Raw genomic sequence first — 22,367 nt, forward strand, 5'->3', positions numbered from 1 at the left:
CACCATATACTTCTCCTTGCTTCACCCAGAGACTTAATAGTCACAACCTGTCTACTGACTTGGACAAAAAAAGTAGTTTTTCCACCATAGGTCTTGTCTACAACCTCGCCCTTCAATATGCAACTCTCATCACTTTAACTCCACTCCACATCCACAGCTATATGCTGAACCCTGTCATCAGTGTGGCTTTAGTTCAAAAGCCTTAAATTTAAAAACTGCTGTATACCAAAGCCCCTTTTTCTGCTCCCAGCTCAGTTACTCCCTAAATAGCAACGTTTTAACTAGAGACATTATCTGTGGGGCTTCTTGAACATGCAAATGCTGGGATCCTATCCCTTATCTCAGTAATCTTGCTTCTTGGTAGCACTCTAGCAAGTTGCTTTTCAGCTGGCTAACTAAATTTGAACAGAACAGATTGGGTGGGATGCCGGGGGAGAGAGAACACTTTCCCCCACCCACTAGTCATTTTTTCCTCCAATGAATAGCCTCCAGGTTGATCAAACTGTTTCTTCACATATGACAACTTTTTGCATAGAATACATTTAAAGACATTATTTCGGGTTCCTATCTTTCATCTGACCTGTGTTGTTAAAAAATTTTTTTTTATTCATCTTTCTGGATCTTTAAAATATACTGTAAATAGAAAAAATGTCTTTGAAGAAAAGCTATTCAGAAATCAACAAAATATTCTCTTTTAAGCAATTCTGTTGCTAAAGTAAACACAAAATAGCAAAATCCATTAGGAAGTCTGTTTAAAAATACCTAGTCTTAATTCTGGCAAGAACAGACCAGAGAACTAATTTATTTGAGCACAGCATTATAGACTTAACTGATATGTCTGGCTTTTCTTAGCTTACCCTAGAATACCTATGAAGACAGAGAAAAAGACTCACACTATCAGGTAGGTAGTGATGATCTATTTTGCTAATCTAGGGCTGATGATCTATTTTGCTAATATCTCAAGAAATTTTCTACCAATTATTAAGCCAATAGAATTATAACAAAAAAATTAATTTGTTAAGCAGCTGGAATCAGAGGAAATAAGACCATTTGTCTTTCCCCATCTACCTCTGTTTAAGACAGACAAGATGCCCGGCCTAACAGGCCCTCCTTTTTGAAGCATGTGTGTGACCTCTTCTTTCATACTGTTCCCTTACATCTTGGGAAGGTTACTTCACCTCTCTATACCTCAGTGTCCTATTCTGTAAAATGAAGACTGTAATGATATAACCTCATAAGAATATTGTGAGGTTAAAATGAGTTAGTCTGTGTAACAGTACTTAGAACATTTTAACACTACCTAAACATTAGCTATCATTATTTTTATACCTAGTAGGTTCCTAGAGGCAATGCCAGAAAACGACCCAGTACAGCATGGGGGAATGACAGTCTGTAGAGGCAAAGTGAGGAAAAACCCTGGTAGCAGTAGATACTGAGAACTGTTTGTCAGACACTAGACCTGTTGCATCTCAAAAAGCCAAGAAAACCTAGGAGAAAGACCTCTAGAAAATAAAAACCAGGCTAAGAAGCTGTGATGGTTAATTTTATTGTCAGCTTAACTGGGCAACGGGGTGTCCAAACATTTGGCCAAATATCATTCGGGGTGTGTCTGTGAGGGTGTTTCTGGGTGAGATTAACATTTCAATCGGTAGACTGGGTAAAGTAGATTGCCCTCCTTAAAAGATGGGTGGACATCACCCAATCAGCTGAAGACCTGAATAGAACAAAAGGGCTGAATAAGAGGGAACTCTTCCCGTTTGACTGCTTTCATTGGTATATTGGTCTTTTCTGGCCTTCAGACTCAGGCTGAAACATAAGCACTTTGGGGCCTCAGGCCTGCCTACCAGCTTTCAGACTGGAATAGACATCATTGGTGCTCCTGATTCTCAGGCTTTCAGACCTGGACTGATACAGCACATCAACTCTCCTGGGTACCCAGCTCACTGACTGCAGATCTGTGGCTTCGCAGCCTCCATAGTTGCACGAGCCAATTCCTTATAATACATATTGGTTCTGTTTCTCTGGAGAACTGGAATATAGAAGCTATACTTACCAAAATTTTGTCTAGCTGTTGATCTGAAAAAGCAACCCACAAACAAGTGAACAGAGTAGAATGAAGTGAAATGGACAACTAGGTTCCCGTTGACAAGTCCAATTTTGCTGACCTCTGCTCTAAGGTAATTTTTTAAACTTTAGGCTCCACTATGTGTCATTCCGTTTCTTAAACTTAAATAAGGCAGAGACCGACTGGAAGCTATTTACCAATTCAATTTTATTTCCATTTTAACTAGTACATTATCCTTGGCCCTAGGGAAAGGCTCCACCAATTCTGTGTCCCTGAAATACAAACCCATGAATACATTTGAGGCCAAGTAAATCAGTTTATTCACAAAGTGCATTCTTTATATAGTTTCAAATAAAGCCTAATAAACTAAATAGCAGTTGGAGTTTCAGAAATATTAAAATGGACTATACTAAGAAAACCAATACCAATCTTTTAAAATCATTAAATAAAAATAAAATGCCACTAGCTATTTTACTTACATATTTGTAGCTTATAGGTCTGTGAATATCCTCTCTTCTGCCAAAGTGGACACTGTTATGCCTAGCTACCATGGATTAAAGCCTAAAGTCTTCACATTCTTTACCTTAATTATGAGTAAAACCTTTCTAATAATTTAATTTATTGGCTTTTTAATATATAAAATTCCAATGACTGAATCCCAAAATAAAAATTATTTATCATACATAAACTCAACTGTTTATATTTTAGTTTTTACTAAATGTCAGCCTTTTGGCAAAACTTACAGAAGTAGACACGGTAAAGTGATTACATTTTTGTCCAATTAAGCTGATAATAATCACTTTGAATTTTGATACAATACCAACCATACCCCCAAATTTCCCAGGCTCCTAACAGATCAATAACAGGCTAAATCTAGAAGACTTAAAAATCTATTTGTATTCATTTAAAATCAAAAAGACCATTCCATTTCCTAACAAAGAGATAAGCTACCAAATGATTTTATAGAACCTCATTTTATTTTTCATGATTAGTCTACTCCTTGTTTTGAAAAAGTCTTTTAAATGTTATACAAGAATTCTTTTCATTTAGGGTTACAGTTTTTGTTTAGCTTACACACTGAAAATTCTCACAAGCACCTAAAAAAAAATCCACAATTAGTGCAAAAAGAGGAAACAATGTTTAAAGCATTCATTCCCAGTACAAACATAACTAAGGTTACTAAATGCCAAATTTTAGGTAAATATATAATTTCCTACTTTGCTTTCTGAAAGACAGCAAATACAAAAATAGTTTAACGTTAGGTTTAATGAGATTTATAGCACATCTATTATTAGTCTTATTTTAACTGCAAAAATATTTTAGCCACATTTAGAAAAAAATCAACTCACAGAGAATGTAACTGTATTTCTAAAGGCCAGATGCAAGAATACTGATTCTTTTCCTTAGAAGTAGAATACATGACATAAAGCTTATGAAATAGTCACTTTGTAGGAATGAATACATTTTAAAAATCCTGGTTAATCTGTAGGGAATTCCACATTTGCCATTTAACAAAATTGCATCCATCTGTAAGGCTTTGGTATAGACAATTCATAGCACTTCCATCATTTATCTTTCTTCTTTGCCCCATCCTTCTCTAGTGCCTCTCTCTGTTCATCTTTCGCCTCTTTCATGTTTACACTTGCTCCTCCTCCTTGATTTTCCCCCTTAGAATTATCAACAATTTTATAGTCCTCAAGCAGCGTGTGTCCCGTTTGTTTTGCAGTTTTCTTCACCATTGCTTTGATGCCAACGTTGTCAATATTATAGGCAGTTACACCAACATTGATGGCAGAATCTACTGCATTGTGTGTAGCTTCTCCTGCGGTATGCCCGTATCTTTAAAAGAAAGATTAGAGAAAATACAATGAAATTACAAATATAAATTAAGATCTTCTGAATTAGTATTAAATAGGTCACATGATTAGCATGTTATCCGAAAGCAAAATCAGAAGTTAGGTTTCAATTTAATTAATAATTTAAAACACAGTGAAGAATAAAATCACACTGTGCCAAGGCTGTTATTTTCTCCTTTAGCAAAAACACTGTGAAAATAAACTGAGGCTGAGATTAATGCAATAAAGACTGTTTATGCTGAAGAATAAAATGTAAATTATAATAAAGGTTGTTAATCAGTCAATATTTCCTTTTTTATCTTCTTCTGGAAATATAAGAGAATTCTAACTGAAACAACTATAGGTCACTATAAATGGTTTTGAGTTCTACCTTAACTAGACTTTGGTTAAGTCTTTCAAACTACTGGAATCTGAGTTTGTCTCTAAGCAGAGATTCTACAACACTCTTCCTCACTCCACTCCACCCCACTGCAGACTCACTGGCCTTCCTGCTGTTCTTTGAACCCACCAAGCACACACGCGCTGCGCTATGACTTTCGTACTGGCTGGTATCTGCCTAGACTACTCTCACCCCAGGTATGCATGTGGCTAACTGCCTCACCTTCTTCAAGTCAGCTATTATCCTCTCAGTATTTAACCTATTTTAATTGCCTTATCTCACATGTCCTACCCCACTGCCAATCAATCCCCCCCTTAAACTTCTCTTTCTTCTATAACTTAGTCTGCTACATACTATAGAACTTTTTTACACCCATTGTTTTTGTTTTGCTTATTGTTCGTCTCACTAGAATATTTTTTGTTTGGCTTGTTTGTCTCACTAGAATATAAACCCCATTAGAGAAAGATCTCTTTACTTTGTTTATTAATGTATCTTAAGTACTTAGAACAGTGCCTGACATCTAATATTTGTTGACTGAATTAAATGAGGAAGTCCTGCCCTATCCATCTAAGAGTTTCTTGAGTTCATATGTATAGCAAAGGGCTTGGGAAATTACAAAGCATTACACAAAAGTAGCTATTCCTGACCATAATCAATACCGCTGATGGTGTTTAATACCATTTCCATAAGAAAATAATACAACTTGAGGTCTTAAGCAAGGACACTAAAACTTATCCTACTTCTTGTTTTACTCTTTACCTTTTTTTTAAGTACCAGGCTTTTAAAGCTTTTCTTGTCCATACACTTCCCCAAGTAGAGGATTGCTTAAACAATATACAAGAACAAAGAGGCAAAATTTTACAATTTTCTCCAGGACACACTGAAGTTTCCTAGATGCATTGAGACCCAATATCTGGACATTTTTTCTAACACCGGATCTGTCCTCTGAATTAACAAGTACTCTATTACTATTAGCCTGGCCTAAAACAGTGGCTTGTGAGCCTATTGGCTTATTCATGCTTGTCTTTTTTTTCAACTTCAGTGTAGAAATATGAAATAATCTTATTATGCTTCTGAATGATATCTCGTTCTGTCCTTTGCCTAATGTTAATCAGAGCCAGGGCACAGCAGAGCCTACAATCTGTCAAACCTTATGTCTATACCACTCTTGATTGAGGCTATTTCAACAGTTACCCAACAGAAAAGCTTCTGACTGCTTTCTGCCTGTCCCGGTTGCTTTGCAACCCCTCAGCACTCCATAGGATTGCTGATGTTGCAGAAGACATTGGGCCTTCTCAGTCAACCAAGTCAACCAAGCCCCAGTCACAAAAGCTATTGTCAGGTGGAATGCTCAGGCTCAATTAGGAGAAAGGGGTGGCAGCAGTTTCAGCAATGGAAGTGTGCCCGTAACTCCTGGTTGAGCAGGTTTCTCTCAGGGCTTCTCTCTCCAGGCCTGTGTTAGCTACAATGAAGTGACAACGATAACTTAAGAATGTGGCCGTATTAGTGTTTTCGAGCACAGGAAATCCTCCAGACTCATAAACTTCCACTTCTGAGTATTTCGCATGTTCCCTATTCTACTGATGCAGTTTGATACCTCAAATTGCACTTATGATATTTCTATATGCAATACAATTCTAAAGACTACATGTAAAAAAAAATAATATACTGAAAAAGAAGTCTGTGTTGGTCCCCTGATGATTTTTCTTGTTCTTCCATGCTGTCTCCACTTTAGCAGCAACTCCTGTTAATCTGGAGGGAAGTACCAAACTGGGAGCCAGAAAACTAGATTCTAATACCGACCATGCCAACAACCAGCTGCAGGACCCTGGTGAAGTCTCAGCCTCTTTGCATCTCATCAATTTCCTCTCCTTTATCTTATAAAATGAGATGTATATGTTAAAGCACTTTGAAAATTCCATAGTACTAAACATACAGTTATCTTCAAAGACCCTATACAATAGTTTTTCAGCAGTTGTGTTTATTTTTTAAGTACATCCTCACTTATTACCTCTGCTTCCCAATATGCCCTAAAACCAGGATTCCTGGCAGGCACCTACTCTCTTCTCTTGCTTGATAAATAACTGTTCAGTTCTTTTCTTTATTCAGATTCAAACTACACAGTTAAAGACTCCTAGAAAGCCTATCTCTAGCAAACATTTAAAAAAATAAAGCTTAATTTTTATTCTTACTTTTTAAAAAGTTAACTATAATTAGAGTTTATTAAATTACATTTTATATACTGAGTAACACTACCAATTTAAGAATAAAAATGAATATAAAGAATGCTCTAAATAAGTCAATGGGATTCAATTTTCAATTTGAATAAGACTTTTCTGAAATTTCTCCAGTGCATTCAGTAATGTATAGCAAAACAGCATACTGGCAGTGATTCCAGATTTCACTAATTATAGCAAAATTTCAGTCACAACTTTCTAATAAATCTGCCTAAAATTCAATTTACATGCAACCTTCATAACTATTCTTAGAAATATTAACCTTAAATATTTAAAATAGACATAGCTTCTTATTAGTCTATCCATCAAAGGCAGATGGGTTATGAAGGACCTTGTAGGTGAAGCTAAGGAGTTTAAACTTTATCTTGAAATCAATGGGAATGGCATGACCAAATTTATGTTTTAGAAAGATCTAAAACAGGTTACACTGTGAACTGTAAGGGTTTAAGACTGAGGAACAAGTTAGGAAACAAGTTGTGAGCTGGATGAAAAATGAAGAAAATCTATTCTAAGGTAGTGCTGATGAAGCTGAAGCAAAAGGGATGAATATATAAAACAACAAGACTCAGGGACTGAATGGCTGTAGTGGTATGTAGTTGGGATGTATGAGCCTGAAGATTAAAAGTTAAGAGGAAACATAGATTTGAGAGTTGCTGAAATACAGGTGGTAATTGTAGCCACAGATACAGATGATATCCACAAAGAGCAGAAAAGGGAGTATAGAGTAACTCCTTAGACAGAACCAATATTTAATGAATGGGTGTGGAAGACAACCACGCTAAGAAGTATCTAATAAGACAAAACTGAAAGATGAGAAATGACAATACTGTTAGGAGATTTGTAGACAGCTGACCCACCAGTCTCACTAAGCATTAGATCTTGGAGAAAGATCAGTCAGGAGGAAAGGCTACAGTAAGCATGTGAATAGATTTTATCCACAAAAAATTGTGGAAAATATCTAAGATGTAAAGAAGACATGTCTTTCAAATCTGCAGGTAACACAAAATGGAAGGCTAATATGACATACATCAAAATCTGAAGTGAAAATTATAGATTTAATGATGGGTCAAAATCAACAAAGTGCAATTAAGCAAGAATAAATGTAAACTTTCTATTTAGGTACAAATATCAATTGTCCAAAAATAAGACAAAGGTCCAGATTTTAAATAAAAGGTTCATTTTTAAAAAACCCACGTTTGGACAGAGGTCCTGAACCAATATGGCGGAGTAGAAGGACATGCTCTCACTCCCTCTTGTGAGAACACCAGAATTACAACTAGCTGCTGGACAATCATCAACAGGAAGACACTGGAACTCACCAAAAAAGATACCTCACATCCAAAGACAAAGGAGAAGCCACAATGAGACAGTAGGAGAGGTGCAATCACAGTAAAATCAAATCCCGTAACTGCTGGGTGGGTGACTCACAGACTGGAGAACAATTATACCACAGAAGTCCACCCACTGGAGTGAAGGTTCTGAGCCCCACGTCAGGCTTCCCAACCTGGAGGTGCAGCAACGGGAGGAGAAACTTCTAGAGAATCAGACTTCGAAGGCTAGTGGGATTTGATTAAAGGACTTCGACCGGACTGGGGGAAACAGAGACTCCACCCTTGGAGGGCACACACAAAGTAGTGTGCGTGTCGGGACACAGGGGAAGGAGCAGTGACCTCAGGGGAGACTGAACCAGACCTACCTGCTAGTATTGGAGGGTCTCCTGCAGAGGCGGGGGCTGGCTCTGTTTCACTGTGGGGACAAGGACACTGGCAGCAGAAGTTATGGGAAGTACTCCTTGGCGTGAGCCCTCCCAGAGTCCTCCATTAGCCGCACCAAAGAATGGGCAGGTTCCAGTGCTGGGTCCCAGCAGGCCAAAAAACCAACAGGGAGGGAACCCAGCCCCACACATCAGCAGACAAGCAGATTAAAGTTTTACTGAGCTCTGCCCACCAGAAAAACAGTCAGCTCTACCCACCACCAGTCTCTCCCATCAGGAAACTTGCACAAGCCCCTTAGATAGCCTCATCCACCAGAGGGCAGACAGGAGAAACCAAAAGAACTAAAATCCTGCAGCCTGTGGAACAAAAACCACATTCACAGAAAGATAGACAAGATGAAAAGGCAGAGGGCTATGTACCAGATGAAGGAACAAGATAAAACCCCAGAAAAAAAACTAAATGAAGTGGAGATAGGCAACCTTCCAAAAAAAGAATTCAGAACATTGATAGTGAAGATGATCCAGGACCTCGGAAAAAGAATGGAGGCAAAGATTGAGAAGATGTAAGAAATGTTTAACAAAGACCTAGAAGAATTAAAGAACAAACAAACAGAGATGAACAATACAGTAACTGAAACGAAAACTAGACTAGAAGGAATCAATAGCAGAATAACTGAGGCAGAAGAACGGATAAGTGACCTGGAAGACAGAATGGTGGAATTCACTGCTGCGAAACAGAATAAAGAAAAAAGAATGAAAAGAAATGAAGACAGCCTAAGAGACCTCTGGGACAACATTAAACACAACAACATTCGCATTATAGGGGTCCCAGAAGGAGAAGAGAGAAAGGACCCAAGAAAATATTTGAAGAGATTATAGTCGAAAACTTCCCTAACATGGGAAAGGAAATAGCCACCCAAGTCCAGGAAACACAGAGTCCCATACAGGATAAACCCAAGGAGAAAATGCCGAGACACATACCAATCAAACCGGCAAAAATTAAAGACAAAGAAAAATTATTGAAAGCAGCAAGGGAAAAATGACAAATAATATACAAAGGAACTCCCATAAGGTTAACAGCTGATTTCTCAGCAGAAACTCTACAAGCCAGAAGGGAGTGGCATGATATACTTAAAGTGATGAAAGGGAAGAACCTACAACCAAGCTTACTCTACACAGCAAGGATCTCATTCAGATTTGATGGAGAAATCGAAAGCTTTACAGAAAAGAAAAGCTAAGAGGATTCAGCACCACCAAACCAGCTCTACAACAAATGCTAAAGGAACTTCTCTAAGTGGGAAATACAAGAGAAGAAAAGGACCTATAAAAACAAACCCAAAACAATTAAGAAAATGGTCATAGGAACATACATATCGATATTACCTAAACATGAATGGATTAAATGCTCCAACCAAAAGACACAGGCTTGCTGAATGGATACAAAAACAAGACCCAGGGGAAGCTTCCCTGGTGGCGCAGTGGTTGAGAGTCCGCCTGCCAATGCAGGGGACACGGGTTTGTGCCCTGGTCCGGGAAGATCCCACATGCCATGGAGCGGCTAGGCCCATGAGCCACGGCCGCTGAGCCTGTGCGTCCGGAGCCTGTGCTCCACAACGGAAGAGGCCACAACAGTGAGAGGCCCATGTACCTCAAAAAAAACAAAAAAAAACAAACAAAAAAAAACGAAGACCCATATACATGCTGTCTACAAGAGACCCACTTCAGACCTAGAGACACATACAGACTGAAAGTGAGGGGATAGAAAAAGATATTCCATGCAAATGGAAATCAAAAGAAAGCTGGAGTAGCAATACTCATATCAGATGAAATAGACTTTAAAATAAAGAATGTTACAAGAGACAAGGAGGGACACTACATAATGATCAAGGGATCGATCCAAGAAGAAGATATAACAATTATAAATAGATATGCACCCAACATAGGAGCACCTCAATACATAAGGCAACTGCTAACAGCTATAAAAGAGGCAATCGACAGTGACACAATAATAGTGGGGGACTTTAACACCTCAGTTACACCAATGGACAGATAATCCAAAATGAAAATAATAAGGAAACAGAAGCTTTAAATGACACAACAGACCAGATAGATTTAATTAGTATTTATAGGACATTCCATCCAAAAACAGCAGATTACACTTTCTTCTCAAGGGCGCACAGTGAATATTCTCCAGGATAGATCACACCTTGGGTCACAAATCAAGCCTCAGTAAATTTAAGAAAACTGAAATTATATCAAGCATCTTTTCTGACCACAACGCTATGAGATTAGAAATGAATTACAGGGGAAAAAAACATAAAAAACACAAACACATGAAGGCTAAACAATACATTGCTAAATAACCAAGAGATCATAGAAGAAATCAAAGAGTAAATCAAAAAATACCTAGAGACAAATGACAATGAAAACATGATGATCCAAAACCTACAGGATGCAGCAAAAGCAGTTCTAAGAGAGAAGTTTATAGCTATACAAGCCTACCTCAAGAAACAAGAAAAATCTCAAATAAACCACCGAAAGGAACTAGAGGAGGAAGAACAAACAAAACCCAAAGATAAAAGAAGGAAAGAAATCATAAAGATCAGAGCAGAAATAAATGAAATAGAAACAAAGAAAACAATAGCAAAGATCAGTAACACTAAAAGCTGGTTCTTTGAGAAGATAAACAAAATTGACAAACCATTAGCCAGATTCATCAAGAAAAAGAGGGAGAGGACTCAAATCAATAAAATTAGAAATGAAAAAGGAGAAGACACAACAGACACCGCAGAAATACAAAGCATCCTAAGAGACTACTACAAGGAACTCTATGCCAATAAAATGAACAACCTGGAAGAAATGGACAAATTCTTAGAAAGGTATAACCTTCTAAGACTGAACCAGGAAGAAACAGAAAATATGAACAGACCAATCACAAGTAATGAAATAGAAACTGTGATTAAAAATCTTCCAACAAACAAAAGTCCAGGACCAGATGGCTTCACAGGTGAATTCTATCAAACATTCAGAGAAGAGCTAACAACCATCGTTCTCAAACACTTCCAAAAAATTGCAGAGGAAGGAACACTCCCTAACTCATTCTATGAGGCCACCATCACCCTGATACCAAAACCAGACAAAGATACTACAAAAAAAGAAAATTACAGACCAATATCACTGATGAATATAGATGCAAAAATCCTCAACAAAATACTAGCAAACAGAATCCAACAACATATTAAAAGGATCATACACCCTGATCAAGCGGGATTTATCCCAGGGATGCAAGGATTCTTCAATATATGCAAATCAATCAATGTGATAAACCATATTAACAAATTGAAGAATAAAAATCATATGATCACCTCAACAGATGCAGAAAAAACTTTTGACAAAATTCAACACCCGTTTATGATAAAAACTCTCCAGAAAGTGGGCATAGAGGGAACCTACCTCACCATAATAAAGGCCATATACGACAAACCCACAGCAAACATCATTCTCAATGGTAAAAAACTGAAAGCATTTCTTCTAAGATCAGGAACAAGACAAGGATGCCCACTCTCACCACTCTTATTCAACATAGTTTTGGAAGTTTTAGCCACAGCAATCAGAGAAGAAAAGGAAATAAAAGGAATCCAAATTGGAAAAGAAGAAGTAAAACTGTCACTGTTTGCAGATGACATGATACTATACATAGAGAATCCTAAAGATGCCACCAGAAAACTACTAGAGCTAATCAATGAATCTGGTAAAGTTGCAGGATACAAAATTAATGCACAGAAATCTCTTGCATTCCTATACACTAATGATGAAAAATCTGAAAGAGAAATTAAGGAAACACTCCCATTTACCACTGCAACAAAAAGAATAAAATACCTAGGAATAAACCTACCTAAGGAGACAAAAGACCTGTATGCAGAAAAGTGTAAGACACTGATGAAAGAAATTAAAGATGATAAAAACAGAGGGAGAGATATACCATGTTCTTGGATTGGAAGAATCAATATTGTGAAAATGACTGTACTACCCAAAGCAATCTACAGATTCCATGAAATCCCTATCAAACTATCACTGGCATTTTTCACAAAACTAGAACAAAAAATCTTAAAATTTGTATGGAGACACAAAAGATCCCGAATAGACAAAGCAGTCTTGAGGGAAAAAAACGGAACTGGAGAAATCAGACTCCCTGACTTCAGACTACACTACAAACCTACAGTAATCAAGACAATATGGTATGGCACAAAACCAGAAATACAGATCAATGGAACAGGATAGAAAGCCCAGAGATAAACTCATGCACCTATGGTCAACTAACCTATGACAAAGGAGGCAAGGATATACAATGGAGAAAAGACAGTCTCTTTACTAAGTAGTGCTGGGAAAACTGGATAGCTACATGTAAAAGAATGAAATTAGAACACTCCCTAACACCATACACAAAAATAAACTCAAAATGGATTAAAGAACTAATAAAGACCAGACACTATAAAACTCTTAGAGGAAAACATAGGAAGAACACTCTTTGACATAAATCACAGCAAGATCTTTTTTGATCCACCTCCTAGAGTAATGGAATAAAAACAAAAATAAACAACTGGGACCTAATGAAACTTCAAAGCCTTTTCACAGCAAAGGAAACCATAAACAACATGAAAAGACAACCCTCAGAATGGGAGAAAATATTTGCAAATGAGTCAACGGACAAAGGATTAATCTCCAAAATATATAAACAGCTCATGCAGCTTAATATCTAAAAAACAAACAACCCAATCCAAAAATGGGCAGAAGACCTAAATAGACATTTCTGCAAAGAAGACATACAGATGGCCAAGAAGCACATGAAAAGCTGCTCAACATCACTAATTATTAGAGAAATGCAAATCAAAACTACAATGAGGTATCACCTCACACAAGTTAGAATGGGCATCATCAGAAAATCTACAAACAACAAATGCTGGAGAGGGTGTGGAGAAAAGGGAACCCTCTTGCACTGTTGGTGGGAATATAAATTGATACAGCCATTATGGAGAACAGTATGGAGGTTCCTTAAAAAACTAAAAATAGAATTACCATATGACCCAGAAATCCCACTATTGGGAATATACCCAGAGAAAACCATAATTCAAAAAGACACATGCACACCAATGTTCACTGCAGCACTATTTACAATAGCCAGGTCATGGAAGCAACCTAAATGTCCATAGACAGATGAATGAATAAAGAAGATGTGGTACATATATACAATGGAATATTACTCAGCCATAAAAAGGAACGAAATTAGGTCATTCTTTGAGACGTGGATGGATCTAGAGACTGTCATACAGAGTGAAGTAAGTCAGAAAAAGAAAAACAAATATTGTATATTAACGCATATATGTGGAACCTAGAAAAATGGTACAGATGAACCGGTTTGCAGGGCAGAAATTGAGACACAGATGTAGAGAACAAACGTATGGACACCAAGGGGGGAAGGCTGCAGCGGGGTGGTGGTGGTGGGGGTGGTGTGATGAATTGGGCGATTGGGATTGACATGTATACACTAATATGTATAAAATGGAAAACTAATAAGAACCTGCTGTATAAAAATAAATAAAATAAAAGTGAAAAAAAAAACCCATGTTTGATATGGGCCAATAAAGTAACAGCCACTATAAAGATATACTCTTTGTTTTCTGTGCCACGTTTATCACATGCTAAATATGACCAAAACAAGAGAGGCAACCCTACTGTATTTAATCTGGTCACAAGACCTTTGGAACATTAGATTCAATTCTGGGTTCCATATTTTGAGAACAACACTGATGAAGGAAGGATCTGGAATTCAAACTATATATGGAATTGTTAAACTGGGAGTATTTAGTAAAGAAAAAATAAGTTAAGATATAATGATTGTGTTTAAATATTTGTATAGTTACCATATTGAAAAGAGAAGACTGATCCTATATAACTCCTGAGTAGATGTTATATAGAATTCATTTTGGGTAACATGACATCTGCCAAAGGAGATACCCTCAAATGGATTTGAATTTGCCCCTTCACCCAGTGCAAATTTAAGGGGAATTTTAATTAAAATTCATTAAATAAACCAATAAAATACTATACCTTATAAGAGTAAATTCTTACAGGAAAATATTTTTACTAAGCTTATTCTTCACAAATGTGTTCTAAGATAAAATATTACTGAGGGGAAACGAAAAATGCACCTAACTTACTGAAGTTATATTATTTTCCTCTAAACAATTTAAAGTGGAAAAAAAGGAGCTTAAAGGTGAACTTTAGAAGCTATGTAGAAGAGTGATGAATTATTTAATAGATACTATACTGCAATTAAATATAGCAGGTTTAAAGTTACTTAATTGCTTTTCATTGTTCCTGTAGGTCTTCATGTTCCTAAATCTAAAATAGGACAAAAGTATTAATGTAACCAAAAAAATAAAGTCTTAATAAATATTTCTTATACACTTACCTTAAAAATTTAGGAGAGTAATTAATTATATAGATCTTGAGGTAAATCATTCATAATCAATGAACACAGTCCTGAATCATAATCAAAACCATAAAAGGCATAGAGAATATACTTCTCTAATACAAACTGCCTTTAAATAGCCTAGATTAAAAAAATAATCCTCTGCATTGGCTTATACTACCAGAAATCAGATAAAGAAGTTTATATAATACTGGGTTGGCCAAAAAGTTCGTTTGAGTTTTTCCATAAAATGTTACATGACTACTTGGGGAAATAATTTCTCACAGACAATACTACACATTTTCCAAAAATAATAAGTTTTCTTTACTATACAACCATCAGTTGGATGAGAGCAGAAAAACACAAATGCTCACTCTATCAGATAATTTTCACAGTGTAAATAAATGTAAACTCATAAATGTAAATAAATGTAAATTTATGTAAATTATCGAGAACTAAATTAAATGAAAGAACAACTAGCTTTTCCAATTCTTGAGTGATAAATATCACTGAGTTATTACTGGTTTAATACTTGCAGTTTCTTCCCCTAAAAAGCAATTTCTACTTCTAAGCTAGATTATTCATAAGTGAGAAAACAGTATTACTTGGACAAAACCTGTTATTCCCCACTGTCCCTCCCATCTTTCCAAGTTTTCTAATTAAGTTACTGCTAAGACTAAAGTACCCTTATAACTGGAAATACAAACCTACTTAACTAAATTCTCACCTACTTTTTTTCACTCCATGAATCTTTGGAGGAAAGGATAAAACTAGCAATGTACACCATAACAGAAATAAATTAGCTCAGAACCACTGTTAAAATACCCTATTTATCATATTAAGTTCTCCTCACTAAGGACAGAAATGCAAAATCTACACCAAAACCTGTACTTCCTCATTATGTGAATCTCAAACCTTTTAACAGGGCTCCACTTAACTGTACTTAGGTAAGCATTTTTTTTTCATTAAAGTAGGAAATGGGCAAACCCAATAAAGCACTTCCTACTTAATCATATGATTGCCTATTTATCTGTGCTAACATATGATAATCTGAAAATAACCCACTTTTGGTCTAAAAGACACTCTGACTTTCTCCTACTCTTGCAACAAAAGAAGAAACCATTTTCCTAATTATGACTCATCCATCAAAGTAACCTGAAAGGCATAACAAAAAAGAGTGTTAGAGGTCAATGCCACAAGTAGCAGGAAGTGAGCTGGCAGACTTGAGTTTTACATCTCCACCAAAATTTCAGATCTACTCTGCATTTTCTTTTCCAAATCCTTTGGTAAAATCGGCACTCCAAGATGATATGGCTGTGTTGCTTTGATTCTAAGGTATGCATGCCCCAGACTGAGCAGATAAAATCAACTCAGGCTGGAAATTAAGTTAGTATTTCCTAAACCAAAGGTAATTTATTGTGGTGGGAGGGAGTCTAAACACATGCTAGGTAGTGTTAGAAAATAACTCTAGATACTAAACTCGCAGAGATATCCCATTAAGGGCAGTGTTGGCCCAGCACTGTTCTCTGATACTGCATGACAGGGGGACCTGGCTTACATCCCAGCTCTACCACTTACTAGGGGGGTACAATCCTTAACAAGTATTTAAGGCTCAAAAGCATTTGGTTTCTTCATCTGTAAAATGGAGATAATAGTGTTAAAGATTAAATAATACACATGGAAAGCACTGAACACAATGTCTGATATATAAGTATTAACTCAAATGCTGTCAGTGAGTAAATAATTAACACAAATAACCAAGAGTTGAGAACACCATTATTTTTTTTCTTCGAAATAAAATTAAATATTAAGATCTAAACTAATTCAAAACTAAGAAAGCAACTCAGGTCCTTCATACTAAATTTAAGTTTAGCCCTCTAGTACTTATAAAGACAGAATAAAGAGCTAAAATCAGAAAATCCTGTTCTTAAGTCTTATCTTTAATACCACTTATCAGATAAGCTTGAATAAATCATTCATTTCTATGTTTGTCTATTTCTTAATGGTAGGTCTTCTCATACCATCTGTCTATTCCAATACAGATGCACAGTGGTAGATTCATAAGGTGTGAAAATTTAACATTCTTTGTATATAGAAGGGGCTAGTATTAACAAAGTATAACAGCTTAATTATAATTCAAGTTTTCCCCGTCAAAACTATAGGCAAACATCACCCATCAAGAACATGCAGTTAATAAGGCATACAGAAATTCCAGGCATTAAAAAAAAAACTTAAACCTATTCTTTCCATTAATGATGAACAAGTATTTATAATAGTAATATAAAGGCAAAGTCACAGTAATACTATTAATTTGCTAAAACTTAATTTTTCTCCCTACTTAAAAATAGCAAGTGAAAAAAACTGTTTTATCAAATATTTAATAAAAATAACTACACAATCATTTTAACTGTCCTAGAGTTTTACAAATGCTACAAGAGATTTCATCATTAAAATGATAAAATTCAACTTACTTGTATCTGACAGTTTGTACAGTTTCTACTGAAACGTTATTAACAATGCATTTAGCTGCACATTCCAATCCTTGCCAGACAGTTGAAAATCCTGCAAATACATTTAAAAGTAAGTAAAACCAGCCCTCAGCAAAAAGATCTTCCTAAAGTTTTAGACCTTTATGTTACCTTGAACACTGCTTGCTGCTACAACCATAGCACCATCCAGGGTAGACTTCCCATTTTTGTCTTTTTTAAGAGATTCTGGAACAAGTTTGCTTCCATGCTTCTTGACATGTGGAGCTAATTCCTTTCCAACACAATTTGCTACAGTACAAACTCCGTCAACTAATATAACCATAAAAAAAAAAAAAAAAAAAACTTAGCAAAAAATGTATTCTTCCCTTGATTTTACCACTCTCACTTAGCAAAAGTCTTCCATGAGCATCTAAAGTTGTTTTACTGTATAATGTTACCATTCCTATTTAAAAAAGAATGAAAACAGGGCTGGTTACTTTTTAAACAAAGGCTATTGCTTAGTTTAAGGATGTGTTTGCAGAGATTATTGACTCTTAAATATAATGTTCTTTTTGGCAATTTGCTTAGAAGAGAACCATCCACCTTTTCTATCTGCAATGCAAGACTGGTAGGTCCAACTTTCATGTTTTCCAGCTAAGCGTATTCATACTTTTTCTCCCTATCAGCAAATACTCACTGAAATAGTAATAAAGTATTTAAGTCTATGTAAAAGTAAACAAACCAAAAATCTGACTCCAAAGAATACCAAATACCAAAAAGATTATCTTACTAAATTTTATGACAATCCTCTAAGGAGCTATCTGACCATCTTAAAATACCAAACTTTAGAGCTGTGATCCTCAAAGGAGAGGGGTTTAGAGGCATATTACTAGGGAAGGCTGACACCAGAATCACTAAGTCAGCTTTATTCAAGACAGTACATCCCTCACTCTTGACTCTCAACTGCTTATGCAGTGAGTTGTCCTTAAAAGAATGTGTCATATTCAAGGATAGCAAATACATTCCTTTTCAAATGCACACACACTCCCCTCTCCAACACAACAAAACCACCCCTAACCAGTGTTTCTCAGACTTTAATATGCAAATAAGAATCACCTAGAGATCTTATAAAAATGGAGATATTGAATCAGTAGGTGTGTCAAGTGCCTGAAATATTTCTAAGGCTCTCAGGTTGATGTTGCTGGATTACTGATTCTACCCTGAGTAGAAAGGCAAAACTGCTTTGTCCTAATTCTTTACTCTTAAATTTAAAACATCTAAATGAGATTTAGATTAACCTGGACTAAGAGATTATTTTTATTTAACTGAAAAAAAGTAAAGGAATCTAAAGTTACTTTACCCAGGAACTGACTGACTTTCGCTGCTCCTCCGGTAGCCTGTTTTGCTATATAAAGTCCCTTGGTCACAGTTGGACTAATTTCCACTGGTTTTTCTTCTGGTTGAATCCGTTCTCGGAGTTTAGAAGCGCCTTTCTGGATGGCTTTGCCAGTAAACTCAGCACCTTTGACCAAACCCCAACTCACCCAGGAAGCACCTTTTTAAAGGAAATTTTTGAATTGCACAAAATTAGGATTGATTATACCTTTGAGCCCTTTAACAAATAACTGATCAACAGGAAAAAAAAAACCAAGGAGTTCAATATTCAAATCCCAAACATGCCATAAATTTTCAAGCCAACTTTGTACTTGTAGTGTTCTGCCTGTAATACATACCTTTTCTAAGTAAATTTGTCTTTCAATACTTAGGTCATGTATCACTCAACAACAGTTCTGTATTACTCTATGCTGTCACTACAACTTGTAGGCATCTCTATATATTACTTACCACAGTATACTACTGTTAGGGACTAATTTGGGGTCTTGGTGCCATTACGATGGTATTTGGCTAGAAGACTCAGTACCCTTGTTCTTTTTGCCTTAGTCCAGGCACCACTTTTCCCCCACAAAGCCTTGAAGCTGACAGATACACCAACAACCTGTATCTCAAACACCAAGGCAGAACTTTTGCTTGTTTGCTTTGGGCTAAAGACATAAGGCAGGGGGTTCTGCTCCTTCCTCAATCCCAAATCCCTTGATCTCAGCACCTTTTAATTTGCACTTTAAACCGAACGACAAAGACATGAGAACTCCCAAAAAATTCAGGAGAAGAAAAACTCTAAAAGAAAAGAAGATTGAGCTATTTCTAGCTATTTCTCATGAGACTAGGCCCTAGCCTTTTGCTTTGCTCATGCTTCTTGCAGTAAGAATGAAAGAAGCAGAGATTGTCAGAGAGAAAGCAGGGTGACAGAGACTTCTCTAGAGAAAAGAAAAGGCCTTGAGCTAGACAGCATGTGGGAAGAGGAGAAGTGGGAAGGAGATGGGAGAACCAAGAAAACAAACACAAGGGGAACAGTTCTCCGTAAGAGGGGGGAGGAAAGTGTTACCCTCCCCTGGGGAGAGTTACAATTTTAAGTATCTCCTTTTTGGCTATACCCTGAAACAATGAGCTTTTAAAAATACTTAAGTATGTTTTCCAAGATCTGTGCCATGGTTTTTACATAATTACTTCAGCCCATTAGTAAGCAGGCATCCAATGATGTGAAAATCATACCCATTTAAAAATGTGAATGAAAAGTACCAAGTAGTAACTGACTGGAAAAATTGATGTGTTTCTCTTCCTGTTTCAGACAACATGTCCACCTCCGGCTCCAACCCTATCCCCACTGTCCTACCCTTGGCGGAGGATCAGGGCTCAAACCCAGGCAAACAGCTTCCAGCCAGGAGTTCACACAACAATAAAGGGACTGAAGATGTCTAGTCAAGAAAAAAATTATATGTTTTTAGAGTTAACTTATAGATTGAAAAGTATTAGGTGAAAAACAGCTGAACTTGAAGTTAAGGAAAACTAATAAATCATAAAATGACAATGAACAAAGGAGAGCTCAAGTAGACTATAATCCTACAAAGAAACTATATCAAACAAGGGGGATGGAGTCCATCGATGACTTTCAGAAAAATAAGTGGAAGTGAGATAAATGAAAAGTCACAGGACTAATAAAGAGAAAAACTAGATGTTAATTATAAACAAGATATCACCATGGAAGAGAGAATTAAAACTGTAGAGGCTGCAATAGAAGATACGGAAATACAGTATTTCATTGGTAGCTATTAAGATCTTTTAAATGGCATGTGTAATGCCAGATATATTCTATCCATGTCTGCATCCTACACACCCAGTTAATGCTGAGAGATAGCAGGCAATGAATGAATGTTGAATAAATGAGAAGTTGGCAGATGACATAAAATGACCTAATTCAAACCTAACCCAATGGGGGCTCTATTCAGTCTACTGCCACCAATCTTCTACCTCCTCCCAAATTAGCTTATTAGACTCTACTCCATCTAAAATGTTTGGCAGCTGCCTTCTTAAAGTGTAATGTAAGTCTAAGCTTCTCACACCAATTTTCTACATGTGTAAATTTTAAGCATTGTTTTTTCACCTCTTACATTCATTAAGTATAAGACTATAGCTTTTACTGATCTTTACTCATCATTGGGCTAAGGTGAATGAGCTCAGTTTAGATCCCTGGTTACTCATCTTTGTACAGAACCTACATGAGTCAGGTAGAAATAGTTTCTTGACAGATCAGATAATTTTTTCTGGAGTAAATTTTGGATATTTCTTACACTTTCTCTGTAACTCGTACCTTAAGTATTCAGTGAGCTAGTTGTTTTTCATGCTACCTATTAAAAAGTATATAAGGAGACAGGTATTCTGATTGGCAGTTAAATAGTTTTAATGTCATTATTAGGGCTATTGCTAAAACTCTAGCCCTGAGGATACAGGATGAAAAGGAAGAGAGTTACAAGCCTGAAGACTAAAGTCCCAAGTAGTAAAGAAGGTCTCTAAGTGTTACTAGAAGGTAGTTTTGGCTCATTTTCAAATGATGCACTGCTAACAGTTCTTTTGAAATCTATGAAGAGATCTCTCCTCAGCATTAGCTGGCTCTCAGGATGATCTACTCCTTCGAATAGAACCAGTGTGTGGAATCTGTATGGTACCTAGGAGTCCTAAGATTTTGTGGCCCATGGTATTTTCCAAAGATGGTCAAAAACAGTATCTCCTGTTCCACATGTTCTTTCAACATGACCTTGACATTCTTCCCATTGAGAAGTGGGGTCTATGTCATATTCCCTTGAATCTGGGCAGGCTTGTTACTTGCTTATAACTAATGATGCTGGAAATTTCCAAGAGTATGTCAGAAATGGTAATGCAGCTTCTGCCTATTTGGTGGACCATTCACACTTGAACCCTGAGCTACTACACAGATGCCAGATGAGCTTAAGGCTACCCTGCTGTGAGGAAGTCAAGAGGCATGGAGAGGTCATGTGTAGGCAGTCCTAGATCTTGAGCTCTCCTAACCCAGATGCCAACTTCAGTGTGATTGAAGGAGCCTTCAAATGATTCCAGCCCCCAGCTACTGAGTCACTAGTTGGCCTTTGAGTCTTCCTAGTTGAGGCCCTGACATTATGAAGCAGATACAAGCCATCCCTGATATGACCTTTTGGAATACCTGGCCCACAGAATTCCTAAGCGTAAACAAATTGTTGTTTCACATCATTAAGTTTGGCATGGTTTGTTACACATGGATACTATACAGTCTTATAGCAGTATAAACTCAAAAACTTAATTACCTTTGAATTTAGTTATCTACATATGTGTGGATAAGGGCTAATTTTCTGAACACTGACCTAATTAACAACTTAGCAGCCTGTAAAGTTAGGGTGCAAGGTAGTAAGAGCGAAGGTTTTTCTTTACAACTTTTGTTTTTTTGATGTGCACTATTTTTAAAGTCTTTATTGAATTTGTTACAATATTGCTTCTGTTTTACATTTTTATTTGTTTGGCCGGGAGCCATGTGGGATCTTTGCTCTCCAACCAGGGATTGAACTTGCACCCCCTGCATTGGAAGGCAAAGTCTTAACCACTGGACCACCAGGGAAGTCCCTTTACAACTTCTTTAAAAATCTCTTTCAAGGATAAATTTTAACTGTTACACATATATTTGAAAATTTGGCTTTATCTTTTCTACTTGTCTCAAGCAGCTCTTTGACATTGGGCAAAATATTTTGTTTGCTCCTAGCTACTTAATCATTTTTCACTTATTTTAGTTTGT

The 22,367-nt window shown here is 36.5% G+C and overlaps 1 protein-coding gene across 6 annotated transcripts in view; it reads right to left on the reverse strand.

Annotated features, from left to right (window-relative positions):
- Positions 1–2,261: 2,261 nt before the first annotated feature.
- The window catches only part of SPART (spartin), a 272,310-nt gene continuing 252,204 nt past the window's right edge, over positions 2,262–22,367 (reverse strand). For all 6 annotated transcript variants that reach the window (XM_079902965.1, XM_079902960.1, XM_079902961.1 and 3 more), the window contains 4 exons: positions 18,552–18,746; positions 17,363–17,521; positions 17,195–17,285; positions 2,262–3,904 (listed from right to left, as the gene is read on the reverse strand). In XM_079902965.1, coding sequence (XP_079759091.1) covers positions 3,631–3,904; positions 17,195–17,285; positions 17,363–17,521; positions 18,552–18,746 — 719 coding nt within the window. In that variant the 3' untranslated portion in view covers positions 2,262–3,630. The remainder of the gene's footprint in view (positions 3,905–17,194; positions 17,286–17,362; positions 17,522–18,551; positions 18,747–22,367) is intronic.

This window comes from Stenella coeruleoalba (genome assembly GCF_951394435.1).
Source record: "Stenella coeruleoalba genome assembly, chromosome: 18".
Classification (NCBI taxonomy): domain Eukaryota; kingdom Metazoa; phylum Chordata; class Mammalia; order Artiodactyla; family Delphinidae; genus Stenella; species Stenella coeruleoalba.